This window comes from Lithobates pipiens, unplaced genomic scaffold (genome assembly GCF_037356315.1).
Source record: "Lithobates pipiens isolate NorthernLeopardFrog02 unplaced genomic scaffold, aLitPip1_a1.2 Scaffold_28, whole genome shotgun sequence".
NCBI classification, from domain to species: Eukaryota; Metazoa; Chordata; class Amphibia; order Anura; family Ranidae; genus Lithobates; species Lithobates pipiens.
This window is the reverse complement of record NW_027507789.1, coordinates 192,152,557-192,170,854: the sequence shown is the minus strand read 5'-3', so window position 1 is coordinate 192,170,854 and position 18,298 is coordinate 192,152,557. Positions and strand designations below refer to the sequence as shown.

The 18,298-nt window shown below is 41.1% G+C and overlaps 1 protein-coding gene across 1 annotated transcript; it reads left to right on the top strand.

The window, feature by feature from the left end:
- Positions 1 to 1,099: 1,099 nt before the first annotated feature.
- On the top strand, positions 1,100 to 16,924 carry MYL4 (myosin light chain 4). Its single transcript, XM_077460194.1, has 7 exons — positions 1,100 to 1,281; positions 6,471 to 6,498; positions 9,029 to 9,178; positions 12,106 to 12,279; positions 12,980 to 13,057; positions 14,904 to 14,944; positions 16,695 to 16,924. Exons 1-6 carry the CDS (start codon positions 1,171 to 1,173, stop codon positions 14,930 to 14,932), a joined length of 570 nt encoding a protein of 189 aa, XP_077316320.1. The 5' UTR covers positions 1,100 to 1,170; the 3' UTR covers positions 14,933 to 14,944; positions 16,695 to 16,924.
- The last annotated feature ends 1,374 nt before the right edge of the window (positions 16,925 to 18,298 follow it).

Below are 18,298 nucleotides of genomic sequence, written 5' to 3'. Positions count from 1 at the left end.
AGATGGGCACAGTGAGGCTGCAGATGGGCACTGATGATACAGGTGGGCACAGTGAGGTTGCAGATGGGCACAGTGAGGCTGCAAATGGGCACAGTGAGGCTGCAGATTGGGCACAATGAGGCTGCAAATTGGCACAGTGAGGCTGCAGATGGGCATCGATGATACAGGTGGGCACAGTGAGGCTGCAGATGGGCACAGTGAGGAATGAGGCTGCAGATGGGCACAGTGAGGCTGCAAATGGGCACAATGAGGCTGCATATGGGCACATAGAGGCTGCAGATGGGCACAGTGAGGCTGCAGATGGGCACTGATGATACAGGTGGGCACAGTGAGGCTGCAGCTGGGCACAGTGAGGCTGCAGATGGGCATTGTTTACACAGTAGCTGCTGCATTTCCCACCCTTGGCTTATACTCGAGTCAATAAGCTTTCCCAGCTTTTTGTGGTAAAATTAGGTACCTTGGCTTATATTCGGGTCGGCTTATACTCGCGTATATATGGTATATTTCACTTATTCAAATGCAAATTAATAACTTTTTTGAAATGTGTTTTTCTGGATATTTTTGTGTTATTCTGTCTCTCACTTTTAAAATAAACCTACCATTAAAATTATAGACTGATCGTTTCTTTGTCAGTGGGCAAACATACAAAATCAGCAGGGGATCAAATACTCCCCCCCCCCCCCCCCCCACTGTATATGGTATTGAATTGTATTATAACTGTACTGTCTGCCCTCATGTTGTAAAGCGCTGCACAAACTGTTGGCGCTATCTAAATTCTGTATAATAATAATAATATCTATATACTATATACTATGGGTTATTGCACCATGCAAAGTGCAATAATCCAATCAGATCAGAGAATGATACCTTTTGACGCTATTAGTGCACCTAGTCCTCTGAACATGCACAGCTGTGACTGCATGGAGAATGAATGACAGCCTGCCAGCAATGCTGAGGGTGTGTGGCAGGGCTGGTGTTAATACGTGAGCGGAGCCAGGGGCTGATAACAATGAATACTTGTGTCCTGTAGGGCATCTCCCTGTCAGGCTTCCTTTTATAGTAACACAGCTCCCAGTCCTTGCATATAAGAGGGAGCAGAGTGACCACCCTGGCTCTGTCATTCCTGTCCTCTTCTCCTTCTCATCCCCAAGCTGTCCTCACTCACATATCATGGCCCCCAAGAAGCCTGAACCAAAAAAGGAAGCCCCCAAGGCGGCCGCTGCACCGGCACCTGCCCCAGAGCCCCCAAAGGAGATTGCCTTTGACCCCAAGAGTATCACGGTGAGTACTGATGAACGAGGGGTGGTGCAGATATTTGGTAAATAGCAGAGTTACCATCACTTTCTGATTTCCAGGGCTTTAAAAATTAGGATAAGCAAAGTGATTTCTGATAAATTGATTTCCCAACAAAATTTCCAAAATTCTCAATTTCGCTCAGGTGTTTGCCTAGGCAAAAATTTGTTTGGAAAGCAAAAAAAAAAACTTTTTTTTAGTTAAGTTTATTTATTTATTTAATTTTTTTGTATGTGATTATTATTTGTATACTTTAATTTTACTTTTTTATTTTTATTTGCTTGTTTATGTTTTTCTTTCTGTGAAAAAATGTAAACTAAAGATGCTAAAGATGAGGAGTTCTTTTATTTTTTTAAATTTTTTAATTTTTTTTACAAAAGAGCAAGCCCAATAGCAGAGTTACCATAGCTTTCTGATTTCCAGGGCTTTAAAGACTAGGATGAGCGAAGTGATATATATATTTTTTGGGTGTGTATGTGTTTTTATTTGTTTATGTTTTTCTTACTGTGAAAAAAATGTAAATTAATGATGCTAAAGAAGAGATGAGGAGCTCTTTTTTTTTTTTCACAAGAGCAAGTCCAATAGCAGAGTTACCATCGCTTTCTGATTTCCAGGGTTTTAAAGAATAGGATGAGCAAAGTGATTTCTAATAAATTGATTTCCCAACAACATTTCCAAAAATTCTCAATTTCACTCAGGTGTTTGCTTGGAAAGCAAAAAAAATAAAAATACTTTTTAGTTTTTTTAAGTTTATTTATCTTTTTTCCTTTTTCTGTGTACGTGATCATTATTTGTGTACGGTAATCTTACTCTTTTATTTTTATTTGTTTAAAAAATAAAAAAAAAAGTAAAATGATAATCCTAAAGAAAAGATGAGGTGCTGGTCCTTCTTTCTTTTTTTTTTAATACACAAGAGCAAGTCCAGGATAGTTGGATGGAGCTTCTGTAACCTGAAGAAGCCATTTAAAAAAATACAAAACATTTTTTAAAGAAATAAAAAAAAACACCAAAGGCCACCTTTGCTTTGCCTTCTCTAATGACTCCAATACATCTTACCAACTTTGGCTACAATCTCTGAGTTTCCGATGAGATTTAGGGGAAATTACAACTTTTAATTTCTCTCATTGCTATTTGAAATCTGTCTCTGGTTTTACCACCAATATTTTTGTATTTTAGATGTAATCCCCATCATCCATTAAGGTGCTAAGGCCGATAGCTACCAATATTTAAAAATGACTTGGGGACTGTTTGCTATTGGAACACACAAGTCTGTAAAAGAATCAAAGAAAAAGGGTGGAAGTCCTACACTTCTAGCAATAATGCATGTTATCTTGTACTTTAAGGCGCAATGCATTCATTTTTAATGGGCTGCCAATGCACCCTAACATCCTTAAAATTACCATTTGTTTGCAAGTGCATTGTCTTACTGCATTGGGATGCCATTAAAAATGATTGAGATTATCACGATTTGGAATTGCGAATTTTTACATTTAGATGTATAAGAGTTCAAAACAAAAAGGAAAAAAAAAAAAACATGACCTCTCTCTCTTTCCATCATGCATTCCTTCACACTGATCTCACAATCTGTTCTGCATGTCGTGGGCTGGTGACCACACACACAGCATTAGCGTCCCGAATGATGGGATCAGCAGGTCCCAAATGAAGATTAGAGAAGTATAAACCTATACTATACATGAGAGGCTACAACTGGGGCATATATAGACATACAGGAATGTGCAACAGACTGGGAGGAAATTCCAGGCTTATCAAGAAACACTTGCTTTACTATTTATAAAATTGTTAGTGGGCTTTGATTCTACAAGTATCAGTAGGAAAAAAATAGCAAATATAATACCTAGAGATATTCAGATGCTAGCCTTAGTTTCATTATTATTTTAGCAAACAATAAATCAACTACTGAAGCCTATCCTGTAACTATAAAAAAAAATATGTTTTTTTTGTAACCTGTACAGATTTTTGTTAAAGTGTATTTAAAGACAAAACTTTCTTATTATTATCATTATTATTTCTTCTTCTTCTTATTAATGTAATTATTGATTTAATAAAAAAAAAAAAAAAAATTATATATATATATATATATATATATAAAATATATATACACTATATTACCAAAAGTATTGGGATTGCCTTTACACGCACATGAACTTTAATGGCATCCCCGTCTTAGTCCGTAGGGTTTAATATTGAGTTGGCCCACCCTTTGCAGCTATAACAACTTCCACTCTTCTGGGAAGGCTGTCTACAAGGTTTAGGAGTGTGTCTATGGGAATGTTCCAGAAGCACATTTGTGAGGTCAGGCACTGAAGGTGCTCTATCAGCCTGAGGTTAAGACTCGGCCAAACTTGCTCATCCATGTCTTAATGGACCTTGCTTTTTGCACTGGTCCAAATCATTTGATGGATGGGGGGGGGGGGTTATGGTGTGGTCTAGTTTTTCAGGGGTTGCGCTTGGACCCTTAGTTATAGTAAAGGGAACTCTTAAGACCTCAACATACCGAGAAATTGTGGACAATTGCATGCTCCCAGCTTTGTGGGAACAGTTTGGGGATGGCCCCTCCCTGTTTCAACATGACTGCGCACCAGTGAACAAAGCAAGGTCCATAAAGACATGGATGAGTGAGTTTGGGTTGGAGGAACTTGACTGGCCTGAGTCCTGACCTCACAAATGCGCTTCTGGAAGAATGGTCAAGCATTCCCATAGACACACTCCTAAACCTTGTGGACAACCTTCCCAGAAGAGTTGAAGCTGTTATAGCTTAGTGGGCCAACTGAATATCAAACCCTACGGACTAAGACTGGGATGCCATTAAAGTTCATGTGCGTGTAAAGACAGGCATCACAATACTTTTGGTAATACAGCTTCAACTATTCCCAGAAGAGTTGAAGCTGTTATAGCTTAGTGGGCCAACTTAATATTGAACCCTACGGACTAAGACTGGGATGCCATTAAAGTTCATGTTTGTGTAAAGACAGGTGTCACAATACTTTTGTTAATATAGTGTATGATGTATCCCCGTAACAAAGCCATTAAGGGCCCCCATCTCTCCAACCTTCATCTCAAATCCAGGTCTTCCAGCAGGGCTGAACAAGAGAAATCTTAACGTGTATGTCTAGACATACTCTGGTACTGTCCTGGAAATGCTCAGTCCAATAGAGCTAAGCACATTATAGTCAAGAAAGATGTCACAGAGAGGGAAGACCGGTGACACAGAAAGTGCTTACTAGCTAGCACATCATCACATAACCAAATTAAATACTCAGCATGCACTGATCCCGCTGCTGACTGATGCCAATTACACTTCCAGAAAGGGAGAAACTATTAGCACTGCACCAACAGAGAAAATTCCATGTAACCCATTACTTCAGACTTAGCAAGGAAGGTGCACTTAGAAGGGGCAATTGACTTAATGTTTCAGCACTTTGTGTCCCCCAAATTTAGCCCTGCCAGCAAAGAAACCTAATAAAAGTGTTTGTTAAATCAATACTTTTTTTCCGTTTAGGATAGGATGTGGAAGAGTTAGAACCCATGTCAGGTTTTTGATGCTATCTATGTCTCATCTGGGGAGATTAAGACTCTTTATTGGTCCAAGTGACCACTGTTTTCAATAAAGGAACTAATAGAAATCCAAGAATGGGGAGTTGTCACAGGAACAGGATGTGAAAGGAAATCTTCTATTTGAGAAAATTGTTCTGGTGATAACTGTCCTGGAAGAGATTGAGATGTCCTCTTATTTCCCGATGTGTCCCTGGGACACAAAGTTGAGGGGAATCTCCCCTAAGGTGCACAGACAACAAAAAGAATCTCTATAAACTATACAAAAGTGGCAACCAACATCTCCCTTGTTCAGCTCTCGAAATTGTGATTAAAGTGTCAGTCCATCCTAAATTTATATTTTAGCTATATGTCAAACCTGGTGGCCTGAGTTAGCCCCTAGCTTCTTCTATGTCTTAGATCATGGATGCTCAACCTATGGCCCCCCAGCTGTTGTGAAACACAAGTCCCCAGAAGCTTCGCAAGGCTGACAGTTTCAAGCATGACTCCCAAAGACAAAGGCATGATGGGACTTGTAATTCCGCAACAGCTGAAGGGCCAAAGGTTGAGCACCCATGTCTTACATACTGCAACAATGAGAGAACTCCTGACTCTGTTCCTACCCACCTAAGAAGTTTAGGGTGTCCCCACCCAACCTTGTGTGTTTCATCTCCTCTTGGTACATTCTCCATAATATAAACTAAACATCAAGTAGGTAGGGGGGGTCACTTGTAATGGGCACAGGAAAACTGGGGCAGATAACAGAGAGCAATGTTAAAAATATGTTGATGACAGTCACCCGATAGACCTATGATGTTGACCTATTATACCGCGCGCGTACACATGGTCGAACTGTTTGACGTACTTAGTCCGTCATACAATCCGACGGACAATCCGTCGTACTTTCCACTGAACGGACTTGACCACACACGGATGCACAAACAGTCCGTTGAAAGCTTGCGCGATGACGTGTACAGCACGTACGACGGGACTAGAAATAGGAAGTCCAAGACACAGCAAAGCACCCTTCCGCCGTGTAAATCCTTTCTGGGCATGCGCCATTCTTAGTCCGTCGAACTAGCATACTGACGACCGTATTGTCCGCTGAAACCAAAGTACGACGGACAGATTTTTGGAAAATCCGAAATTCTTAGTACTCCAGACTGCACGCTGAAAAAGTCCGCTGAAGCCCACACACGAGCGGATTGTCCGCTGAAATGTGTTTCAACGGACTAAGTACGTCAAACAGTTCGACCGTGTGTACGCGGCATTACTTCCACTTAGGGTCTGATATAACCTACCTGGGCTCTGAAACACTCACTCCCCCTTCCCCACTCCTTTCTTATCCGTTTCTCACTAACACCTGTTCATTTCTAGCTGTTTAGGTTTAAGATATTTCCAAATTTCTGATTTGGTTAGGCTCTCGCAAGCATTTTGTATGTTGCTCTTCAATGTAACTGAATGCTATGTTGTATTCCTGTATAATGTTATCAGTGGGTTTCCAATTGTCTGTGTACTCTGATTTGGACAAACATATTGGACAGGAAACCCATATTGATTTAGTATAGTGTTGTCTCTTCATTTAATACAATCAACTAACAGTCATAACTTTCTTTTGTCTGCAGATTGAGTACAGCGCTGACCAGATTGAAGGCAAGTCCTTTTTTTATAAGCGTTTAAGCATTTGCCACAATTTACAACTGTGCCCTTTGGCTTCCTCCAGCTTTAGGTTCATCTAGGTCAGTGATGGTGATCCTTGGCACCCCATATGTTTTGGAACTGCATTTCCCATGATGCTCCACTACACTGCAGAGTGCATGAGCATCATGGGATATGTAGTTCCAAAACATCTGGGGTGCCAAGGTTCGCCATCACTGGTCTAGGTTATAAAAATTAATTATCCATGTTTTAACTCTTTAGGAGGTTTTCTGTTATATAACTAGGCTAAAGGGGGAATTGGGCTCCTTCATAGGGGGAATTGGGCTCCTTCATAACAACAACAGCAGGTGTGTGTTAATATTTAGGTATGGTAATACTTCAGTTGCCAGAATTTGGTGGGCTTCATCCGAAAAGGAGCTCCCCGATTACCCTCCAAACTCTCTCATATAAACAATCCTTTGAGAAAAAAATGTCTCAGGGCCTAATTGGATTTATGTGTGTGCAAAAAGGTGCACTTTATAGTGTTGGGCAGGTGTGTGTTTTAATGTGTTAACATGCATTTCCTTTGTATGTTAACTTGTTTTAAATTTCCTAAAGTTGTTTTATAACCTCTTTAAATATGCATATTTTCGTTGTGATCCTGCCTTGAAGGTCATTGCTCAGGCACTTCCTGTTATAGGATGACAACTGAATCCCACTTGGTTTGCTTTGTTGTCACCCTGCCACATTCACCCCTGGTAGGGACTACAAGCTGCCATGTCAATACAAAATACATGGCTGGAGGAGGTCAGCAGGAATTGAGATGCCAAAAGGGATAAAAAAGGCTAAAAACAAAATGTAATTTAAAGGATAACTCCACTTCCATGTGGAAAAAAATAGCAAGTTAAAAAAAAAAGCATATACAATTGTGACACAAGTCATATTGTAGTTGAATGCTATAAAAAATGTCCTTTTCTTTTCGATCTGCAGCAGTATAACTCTATGTAAAATGCAATGCAATATGGCTACTCAAGGGTATTCTACAGAACACCCCCCCCCAAAAAAAAAACCCATAATTTCCTGCTAGTATGATTGGCTCACTGATTTTCCCAGGAGTCTGCACTAAGATACACGTCAGATATAAGGCATCCCCTGCAACAAAACTGTCATTTCTGGTAACATACTGCCAATAGGAAATCATGTCTGAAGGGACGCAGACCCTGCAATTTTCCTCATTAGAGCTGCAGGTGCAGCAGCTGATTGATAATTATGAAACCACTCTCATTAGATTAACATTCCACATGGGCACAGAAAAACACACAAGGATTTCTTAAGAATAACAAAAGGTAGGAATCTGCAACAAAATTTGTTAAAATCCTACATAGATCACCCAGAGGGGAATGTTTTTTTTCTCAACAAATATAGAGTTAATCTTTAATTATTTTAATTTAAGAGTTAATAAGACATGGTGCTTTAGCAAATGATTGTCACCTAGTTAGACTGTAGATGTCCGTTAATTGTGGATACTGTAGCAGGAATAATGGCACAGCCGACAGACAAATCTCCAGCAATGTCTGGGGATTAAGGGGCTAATGAAGAAGCTGGAATGAAGAGAATGCCCAATGGAATAATTCTACTGCATGTATAATGTATATTGTAGTAAGATGATACTATAGAGTCTAATTGCCGTGGCAAGGAATACCTCTCAGCTGTCTAGGGTATTCCATGGAGGTCATGGTGTTGACACAATGCAACTTGTTTTCCTAGAGTACAGTCCTTGGCATAACGGAAACTATGTATTGAAGTGGATATGTACTTTAAAGAAAGAGACCAGGTTCTCTTGAAGTCCATTCTCCAACAGCTTGCATGGACTGTTCTTCTGCTGGGTCGAGTGTAGGTCTAAATAATGTGAAAGCTCCATGACAGACAGTGTCAGAGCTTACACAGGGTTAATGGCATCCCCACCCCCCTCACATGGCAGAGATTAGATCTGGTGATTGGTCATCCAAGCGAAAGCACTGCATCCTGGGAGGAAGAAAAGGATTGTCTGATGCACTAACTATTTGCAATGGGTCTAACAGATGAATGAAACAGCAGGGAAGAGCAATAAAGATGAGTAATGGGGGCAGGAGGAGCTTTTAAGAGAACCTGTTGCTTTAGCCTTGATGTCAAAGTGACAGATTCTCTATGAAAAAGCATACCAGCATTTTGGAAGCAGGAACCATAAGGGTGCCTTGTCCTGCTTGGTCCATATTACCCCACTGTCTATTACACTACAGACCAGGCACTTCTAGGTCACAAGACACCCCTCTCCTAGCTGCCTCCCACAGCTCAGAATCCATTCCCAAGACCCAAGTCCTGTTAAAAAAGGAATGGAGAAGCTTTCTTAACTCGTAGGTTCAACTTTTAAGAAAGCCAAACCTTGCATAGGAATTCTTTTGGGAGCTGTGATGGCCAAGGTGGTGTAACTACCTACCATATAAAAGCTGCACTTGTTCTGAGATCTATCAGTAGCAGTTATACTTTTCACTCCTCCTATTTCCAGAATTCAAAGAAGCCTTCCAGCTGTTTGACCGTACCCCTGGAGGAGAATTGAAGATCACCTATGGACAATGTGGAGATGTATTAAGGGCTCTGGGACAGAATCCCACCAATTCAGAGGTGTTGAAGGTCTTGGGAAGACCCAAACCAGAAGGTGAGTAAGTTGTTTGCTGTGGACGGCAGGGGGCTTTCCGAAAAACAAGCATTCATAATACGGCTGTGGTGCAATGTTTGGGTCAGGTCATAGACATTTACACCCTTATTGGTCTATTACACTTAATGCCTGGTGTATACCAGTCAAGCAAAAATATTCCATCCAACCAATTAACTGAAGGGTTGAAGCCTGGTAGACACCACTAGCTTTTTTTTTCATTTAACCCAGCGGGTTGAACAAAAAATAAATAAATAGATCCGGTTGGAGCCACTGTACAAACAATTTGATGTTAGTACAACCATCTCCCCTGCTGTTCTATTGTGTTCTGACAGGGGGATGGCCCCCGTTGGCTGAGAGTGCTGATCGGCTGCTGGTTCTCCGGCATGCACGTTCCGACAGAAGCCAGCTGACACACACACGGGGCGAATGTCAGCTGTTTTTTTTAATGACCTGGCCCATGTCGCCCGACGTTCGGCCCGCTTGTACTAGGCTTTACAGAAGTATTGTAGTTCAAGGGTTTCATAAGCATTTCCATAATCACCTGAATAATTAGTTAATGTGTCTCTTGAAAAGGGTGTAGATCCATTGAATGATACCAGTAGCTGAGACATCCAGTGACTGGATTCTAATGCTTTAGTTGTCATTTTGGTTACATATCTGAAAAAAATAACCAAAGTCATGGATCTAGCCGTACAATTGTATAAAACAAAAACATGAATTGCAACCATTTCAGAAGCAAAATAACTTTGTAGTTAAGAGGGTTAGTTCAATGTTATAAACATCATTTCATAACCCTGAACTAATGAACACTCTGGGAATTATCTTTTTGTTTTTTTTAATTTACATTGGTCCTGTTTAGTTAAATTAAATTTGTAATTTCTCACTTCTGAATGGTGATGCAGAAATTCACTGTAGTAGTTTGCGCTTTCATCATGCTTTGAGTGACCTATCTACTGTATACTGAACACAGGGGATCACTCACTTGCCATCACCACTACCAATCAGAGAATGTCTTGTATTTTTTTGAATGAATTCAAGATGTAGATGATGTCACAATCTACACCTTGTACAACCAGCGAATGCCTTGTATTCATTGAAAGAATACAGGATGTTCTCTGCCGAGTGAGCGACCAAGTTCAGTATAAAGATGGCAACTCTACTGGGCAGCGCCCGGAAGAGACCAGTGCTGACTGCATGTAGCACAGGCTCCTACAGCGAATTTCTGCAGTCCTCTGGATGTGAGATATGAAGAATTAGATGTAATCCAGCTGGACCAATGGCAGTTTTAAAAAAAAGAAACAGATAATTCCTGGAATTCAGGTTTAAGAAAACAGAACAGCATGTGTTTGAATTAAGTTTTTTTTATAAATCACAGCCATAGAATGGACAGCAAGGAAGGGCACAAGACCTACCATATAAATAGTATTGCTTTTGTAAAATGATATGCTGGTCCCGAGGATTTCTGGCTCAATGTGACATACCTTCCATGTTGAACAAACGCTCAGCCTTGCCCACCTGGCGTTAGGGCTCTTTCTATTTCAGCGGCAGGGATTAATGCACCCTCAAGGCCTGAGCACAGAGGGAAGGGTGGGCACCACGCCGAGAGGCCTTTATAGAATTGTGGGTATTTCACTCAACCTATTTGTAGGAGGTGTAATCATTGCTATACTCAGAGGAATTAAATTCCCAGTATTAAGAGTACAGACCAGGCCCATACCATGAAGAGCGTTACATTCCCAATGAGGACCCAGGGGAGGGCCAGTGACATTTCAGCAAGCTGTGGTATGTGTGCTATTATCTGTGAATGCAGTCAATGCCGGAGAACAGAAAATCTTAGGAGCCGAGGTCACAAATGTTCACTTCTAAGACTTTAGATTTAGTGACTTAATACCCAGAGTCCGCCAGTTGTCTCGCTGTAGATCCCAGTCAGATATCCAATACTCTAAAGCATATTCAGAATACAATACAGCTTAAATCATAGCACTTTAAAGGACTACATGAATCTATCATGGCAAAGACTATAGAAAAGGTGGATCAAGGCCAAGACAACTGCCTTAAGGCAAACCTGTAATGTGAAAAACATGATGGCAGCCATTGGTGATGTCTCCTTCTGGAAATGCTAATTGCCTGGCTGTCATGCCAATGACTGTCACTAACCCAATATAAGATCTTTATACTTGTTCAAGATCAGTGGCTCAAAAAATATTAAATCTACATGTAGATGCCAATTTTTGGAATCTTTCGCTGGCTTTTTAATTCTTTTGTGGCATTTTCTGAACCTGGATTTCCTGCCCTTGGTGCCTACTACAGCCATCATAAGAAGATCTCAATATTCTTCCTGAATTTTTCACTTTTAATTTATTGGAAAGTGCAGCAAAGTGATCAAGGCTCCTCCCAATGCAGTGGGTTAATTATTAAAATAATTATTTACTATTTGATTATTATTATTATTTTTTTTGATTGTGGAAAATGTTTTCATTGCTGTCTGTGTTCCCTTTAGAGAGATCTCCCTCACTTTTCAGTTCAGGTGACCAAAGAAGAAGTAGGGTAATTTGCCTGTTGGGAACACAATGTCTATTCACATTATTGCACAGTTCTAGTCCCGTTAACCACTCAGGAAGCGAGGGAACATCTCCCAGATGGCTACAAAAACTGTGAAAAAAAACCTGTTTAAAATTTTAGCTCTTCAATGCTTTTTGTATTTTTTTTGGAAAGGGTTTTGGCTGGAATTATGCTTTAAGTTACAAAAAATATTAAACAAAAGTAAGCCACTGGGTAATTTAAGTTATTGGCATTCACCCAACAGCAAAATATCTGTTTTAGGTGGACTATATTTTTATCTATTAATTCAAATGTATTTAATTCTAATTAAGCGGTACTAGTGATTAGTAGCAAGTAAACCTCAGACTTGTGTTTCTGCATTTCAGAATTAAATACCAAACTCTTGGACTTTGAGACCTTCCTTCCAATGCTCCAGCACATCTCCAAAAGTAAGGACCAGGGCTCTTTTGAGGACTTTGTGGAAGGACTTCGTGTTTTTGACAAAGAGAGCAATGGCACTGTAATGGGAGCAGAACTGCGTCACGTTTTGGCCACATTGGGTGAGTCACGGCCACTTGCCTCCTCATAATAAAAGGACAGTTAAAGAAATTGTAATGGGTCAATCTGGTATATGAAAAACACAATTTTTAGTTTGAAAAAAAGTGAAGTACCAACGAAATTCAGAGGCTTGAAAACACTTCCTTCTTCAGGTCCTATGAAGAGGAACACGGCCTAGGACTGCTTATTGTAGATAATTCATTGCATGCATGTAACGTGTTCTAGCCAGTTTGCAGATGATAAATGTAAGCAATGTGGTGGCAAGTGTAAATTCACATTAACAATGTCAAACAAAAGCTTTTCACCAGACTGCTTGCAACTATTAAATGTCTAAACCATGTTGGAACTTTTTATCTGAATACAAATGGATTTACCATATACTGGTTTGACCAACCATTTTTTCTATGGTTCTCCATATGTCTTCTCTTTTTTATGATTGCACCCAAGTTTCTTTGGTTGGACCATGGATTCTTTTGGTTTTGAAAACAGCCTTGCTAAAGATTTATCCACTTCTGGGACTTTAGAACATTTTAGCAGAATGTACCTCGGTATCAGCATCCAGTTTTTTCCACATTGCCCTTTGTTTGTCTTCTCATAACGGCCAACATCAGTCATGTCAATGTACCCCCACTAGATGCAACATGTGCTAAAGCTTGTATTCTTCAGAAACCACCAGGGTTTTCTTTTCTCTGTCCCATATAGGCGAGAAGCTACAAGAGAGTGAAGTGGAGCAGCTCCTAGCAGGGCAAGAAGATGCCAACGGATGCATCAACTATGAAGGTAAACCACCACATACAGGCCTGCCACTGGCCCCAACAGACATCTTTATAGTCTTTGTTTTGCTGCAGTGTTGGTTATTGTTTCTGAATAAATAAAAAAAAAAACTTTTTCAGCTGTACTTACTTTGTGTCTTATGCTGGCCATACATTATACCATTTTCTTATTCAATTTACTTTAAAGTTACCTTCAACTATGTGTCAGAAACCATGAATCAGACCGAGACAGAAGTACAGTTAAATCACAACTGTTTAATATTAAAAGTTAATAGAACAAACGCAGTCAAAACATAGCCAAAGTTCGGTAACCGGAACGGATAATCAGCCAAGCCAGAAAGTCAGGGATCAGTGTAGTGGAACAGCAAGCAGGGTGTGGAGCCAGAAGGGATGTCAGCCAAGCAAGTCTTTAACAGGAACGCAGGAGATAGTCTCTGTGATGTTGACCAAGGCAAAGGCAGAGATACTCTGGGCTGGATGGTTTAAGTAGGCAAGACTGACGAGCAGGATATCATCAATAGGTGAGTAACTCTGGAGAGATAGGAGCTGGCAATAAGCTGACAGAAGAGCGGCCAGCTCAGAGAAGGAAGGGCTGAGCCCAGACCTGATACTATGTAGTGCAAGGGCCTGCCTAATCGCATACAAATTGAAAGTGTTTAGGTTTGACCTCATATTATATGGTTTTTGTAAATCTAAAGGAAAATTGTAAAAGAAATTTGTATCATGTATTGCCAGCCTTAAGCCCCATACACACTATTAGATTTTTTGCTGATTTTTGTCTTCAGATTTACCAAAACCATATAATATGAGGTAAAACCTTAAGGCCTCTTTCACACCGACGTCCCGTTCAGGCCCGCCTGTCAGTTTTTTAGGCGGACCTGAACGGGTGCTCCATAGAGGTCTATGGAGCGTCGGATGTCAGCGGTGACATGTCCGCTGACATCCGACCCGCTCCGATCCGAAAAAGTGTAACGGAGGAAAAAGCTATTTTTCCATCCGTCTGCGGATCGGATCGGATGACGACGGGCACTGCGGTCCGTCGTCATCCGATCTCCCATAGGGGAGAGCGGCGCTGTGACAGGTCCGTCCCTGCGCAGTGTGCAGAGACGGAGCTGTCATCTCCCTGCTCAGCGGGGATCGGCGGAGTGATCCCCGCTGAGCAAACGGACATCCACGGGGCGGATCAGAACTGATCCGCCCCGTGTGAAAGGACCCTAAGAGTTTCAATTTGTATGCAATCAGGCAGACCCTTGCACTACATGGTTTTGGTAAATCTGAAGGCAAAAATCAGCAGGAAATCTGATAGTGTGTATGGGGCCTTACTCTTCATCTAGGAGTTGAGGTGTAGAGTCACATTGCTGCTCCATGAACTGCCTGACATCATGCTTATAATACACATTGTAACAACATTAAATAACAGAGCCCCAAGGTTATTTAGAATTCCAATTGAAATGTGTGTGGGCACCTAGAGGCGTACATGCCTGCAGCAGCCTCAAGAAGACTACAGATACAACCAAATACTAGACCAAAGTGCAGACAATTTTGTTGGTCCATAAACAGTGTTTCTTTAATGGTGGGGCTGTTATGCACACTCAGAAGTTGGAAGTTATCAGCAGGAAGTCAGGCAGTAATGACTATCAGACCTCAGGTGGCGCCTCACTCTTGACTCCCAGCTTAAAAGACAGACACAAGCAAGGTAAGTAAAAATACAAGTCAAGACTGATTATTCAGTTCCGACAGCAGCCCTGTTGTAGATGATCCACTGTAAGACAGTCTAGCATATTTTATTAATACTTGTGTAAAGAACAGAATTGATACATCATAATCTCACATTAATTTTTATTTTCTCTTAGCTTTCATCAAGCACATCATGTCAGGATGAAGAGACAATATGGTATGTGTTCCCAAAGTCCCTACTTGGTGTGACGTTCCATACTATTAACAGTAACATTGCAGAGGGTGTGTGACACTTGTAACTCCTCAAACATCTGATATTGCCTTTTCTAAGCCCAGTGGGAATTTACAGCAGGACAGTAGGATACATTATAATACCACCAGTATACTACAGTGTTATAAATTCTGTAGGGTACATTAGGTTTTCAGCAGTGTACTATAGAGTTATAAACATCTGTAGGGTACAGTAGGTTCCCGGCAATGTAGCATAGAGTTATAAACATCTGTAGGGTACACAAAGTTCCTTCCAGTGTTCTGTAGGGTACAATAAGTTCCTGGCAGTGTAGCATGGAGTTATAAACATCTGTAGGGTACAATAGGTTCCTGGCAGTGTAGCATAGAGTTATAAACATCTGTAGGGTACACAAAGTTCCTTCCAATGTACTGTTGAGGTATAAACATCTGTAGGGTACATTAGGTTCCCAGCAGTGTGGCATAGAGTTATAAACATCTGTAGTGTATGTTAGGTTCCTGGTAGTGTATCATAGAGTTATAAACATCTGTAAGGGTACATTAGCTTCCCGGTAGTGTATCATAGAGTTATAAACATCTGTAAGGGTACATTAGGTTCCCGGTAGTGTATCATAGAGTTATAAACATCTGTAGGGTACGTTAGGTTCCAGTAGTGTATCATAGAGTTAAAAACATCTGTAGGGTACATTAGGTTCCCGGTAGTGTATCATGGAGTTATAAACATCTGTAGGGTACATTAGGTTCCCGGTAGTGTATCATAGAGTTATAAACATCTGTAGGGTACATTAGGTTCTCAGCAGTTTAGCATAGAGTTATAAACATCTGTAGAGTACACTTGATTCTCAGTAGTGTATTATAGAGTTATAAACATCTTTAGGGTACATTAGGTTCCCAGTAGTGTAGCATAAAGTTAGAAACACACGTAGGTATATTAGGTTTCCGTCCGTGTAGCATAGAGTTATAAACATCTGTAGGGTACATTAGGTTCCCGGCACTGTAGCATAGCGTTATAAACATCTGTAGGGTACATTAGGTTTCTGCTATTTACTACTGAGTTATAAACACCAAGGATTCCTCAAAAAGTGTCCAATTCTTTATTATCATGGTCACATGGTAAACATTAAGCAATGTTTCAGAGCCAGGCAGGGCCTCTTCTTCAGGCCTGACAAAGAGCCTTGCGTGGCTCAAAAACGTTGCCTGATATTTACCATGTGACCACGAAAACAAAGATTTGGACCCTTTTTGAGGAGTCTTTGGTGTGCTGATGATATTTCTTCACTTGGATTGTCTACGTTTTGCAGTCTGTGGTCATTACCGCACCCAGTGTTACCGAATAGCCATTTTCAGGAACATGTACGTGGGGAATATTGTGTATAAACATTTGTAGGGTACATTAGGTTTTCACCAATGTACTAGAGAGTTAAAAACCTCTACAGGATACATTAGATTACCCCAGATTTACCATAGCGTTCTAAAGATTAGTAGGGTACATTAGGTTCACACCAGTGTACTATAGAGTTACAAACATCTGTAAGGTACATTGGGTCCCCCACAATATACCAGAGAGTTTAAACATCTTTAAGGCATATCAGGCTCTCAGCATCTACCCAAAAGGCTTTATATATATAAAGTAAGCATAAAATACATATAAAAAGGCTTTTAAAAAAAGGTAATTAATCACATGTACTCCAAAAAATAACATTATTCATGTTTTATAGGTTCCTGCAGATTAACCCCCAGTCCCAATTGCCCTACTGACCCTTCTGAGAAGAGCCAGAAGATGCATTACCCGAGCTGTCTGTAACATGCCTCTCTGATGTGGAAGTCCTGAAGTCCTTGTAAATAATCTCATCCTTTGTTGAAGTGCCATATGAGATTGTAAATTTATTTGGGACTTTTGTTTTCTCCAGTGGTGACTTTTCTCCAAATAAATTTCACAGGAAAACAAGCTTGTGTCATCTAATTCTTTGTTTTTAGTAGTCCATGTTAAGATTTAAGGTTCCCATGCACTAAGACCCCTTTTAGACCCCTTTCACACTGGGGCATTTTTCAGGTGCTTTTGGGCTAAAAATAGTGCCTGTAAAGTGCCTGAAAACCACCTCCCCTGCAGTCCCAGTGTGAAACCTAGAGTGCTTTCACAATGGGACGCTGCACTGGCAGGACATAAAAAAAGTCTTGCAAACATCATCTTTGGAGCGGTGAATACACTGCTCCTCCACCGCTCCTGCCCATTGAAATGAATGGGCACTGCTGCCGAAGCACTTACAAAGCGATTCGGCAACTGGGCTACACAGGCGCATTGAACCCCTTATTCGACTGTTAGCGGGGGTTAAAAGTGTCCCACTAGCGGACGAATAGCGACGCTTAAATGACGGTACAGCGCCGCTAAAACTAGCAGTGTTTTACCGTCAACGCCCGCCTGCTCCAGTGTGAAAGCAGCCTCACACTGGAATGTTTTTCAGGCGCTTTTGGGCTAAAAATAGCGCCTATAAAGTGCTTGAAAAACTCCTCCCCTGCAGTTCCAGTGTGAAAAAACTCTGGCGGTGCGCTGGCAGAACGTTAAAAAAAGTACTGGAAGCAGCATCTTTGGAGCGGTGAAGGAGCAGTGTATACACCGCTCCACCGCTCCTGTCCATTGAAATGAATGGGCACTGCTGCCGAAGCGCCTGCAAAGCGCCTGTAAAGCGCTTTGCCAGCGGCGCTACACAGGCGCATTTAACCGTTTATGCTTTCACCTGTTTTATGGATCTGCATTTTACCCCCCTGCTAGTGGGGAATAGTGCAGCTAAAATGACAGTAAAGCACTGCTAAAACTAGCTGTGTTTTACCATCAACGCCTGCCCACCCCAGTGTGAAAGGGGTATAAGAGCAAGGGCAGATCCATAAAACAGGTGAAAGCAATTTTTCATTTGCTTATGGTATGACAAAAACACCATGGCTCTGCCAAAATCAACATGTTCATTCAGTTTACCTTGTTCTCTGTACCCCTTCACACTCTGGTCATACAACCAGTATGTTGTATGTCATCTGCACCATCAATCAGCACCTCACCTACTAATTGTTGGTCAGTTTTTGCTGATCATGAGGAGAGAGGTTTGCCAGGTCTTTTGGCTAGATGGACCCAGGGCGGATGATAATGTAGTACAGCCGACCCTCCTGTACCAGGCTCAGGCCCCATTAGTTTAAAAGGGGGACAAAGACACCTGCTGAACAGGAGGGCTAGCTGTACTGCCTTATTGCTGAAACAGATCCTCTTGTGCCTCCCCCTATAGCACTGCCGGCTTCTACTCCTCTCTGCAGGGGGATTGATTCTAGTATCTGC

Excerpts from the sequence above, each read along its gene's own strand:
- MYL4 (XM_077460194.1), top strand. The coding sequence starts at position 1,171 with ATGGCCCCCAAGAAGCCTGAACCAAAAAAGGAAGCCCCCAAGGCGGCC. Across the intron at positions 1,282-6,470 it reads TTGACCCCAAGAGTATCACG|ATTGAGTACAGCGCTGACCA; the intron begins GTGAGTACTGAT and ends TTTTGTCTGCAG. Across the intron at positions 12,280-12,979 it reads TCACGTTTTGGCCACATTGG|GCGAGAAGCTACAAGAGAGT; the intron begins GTGAGTCACGGC and ends TGTCCCATATAG.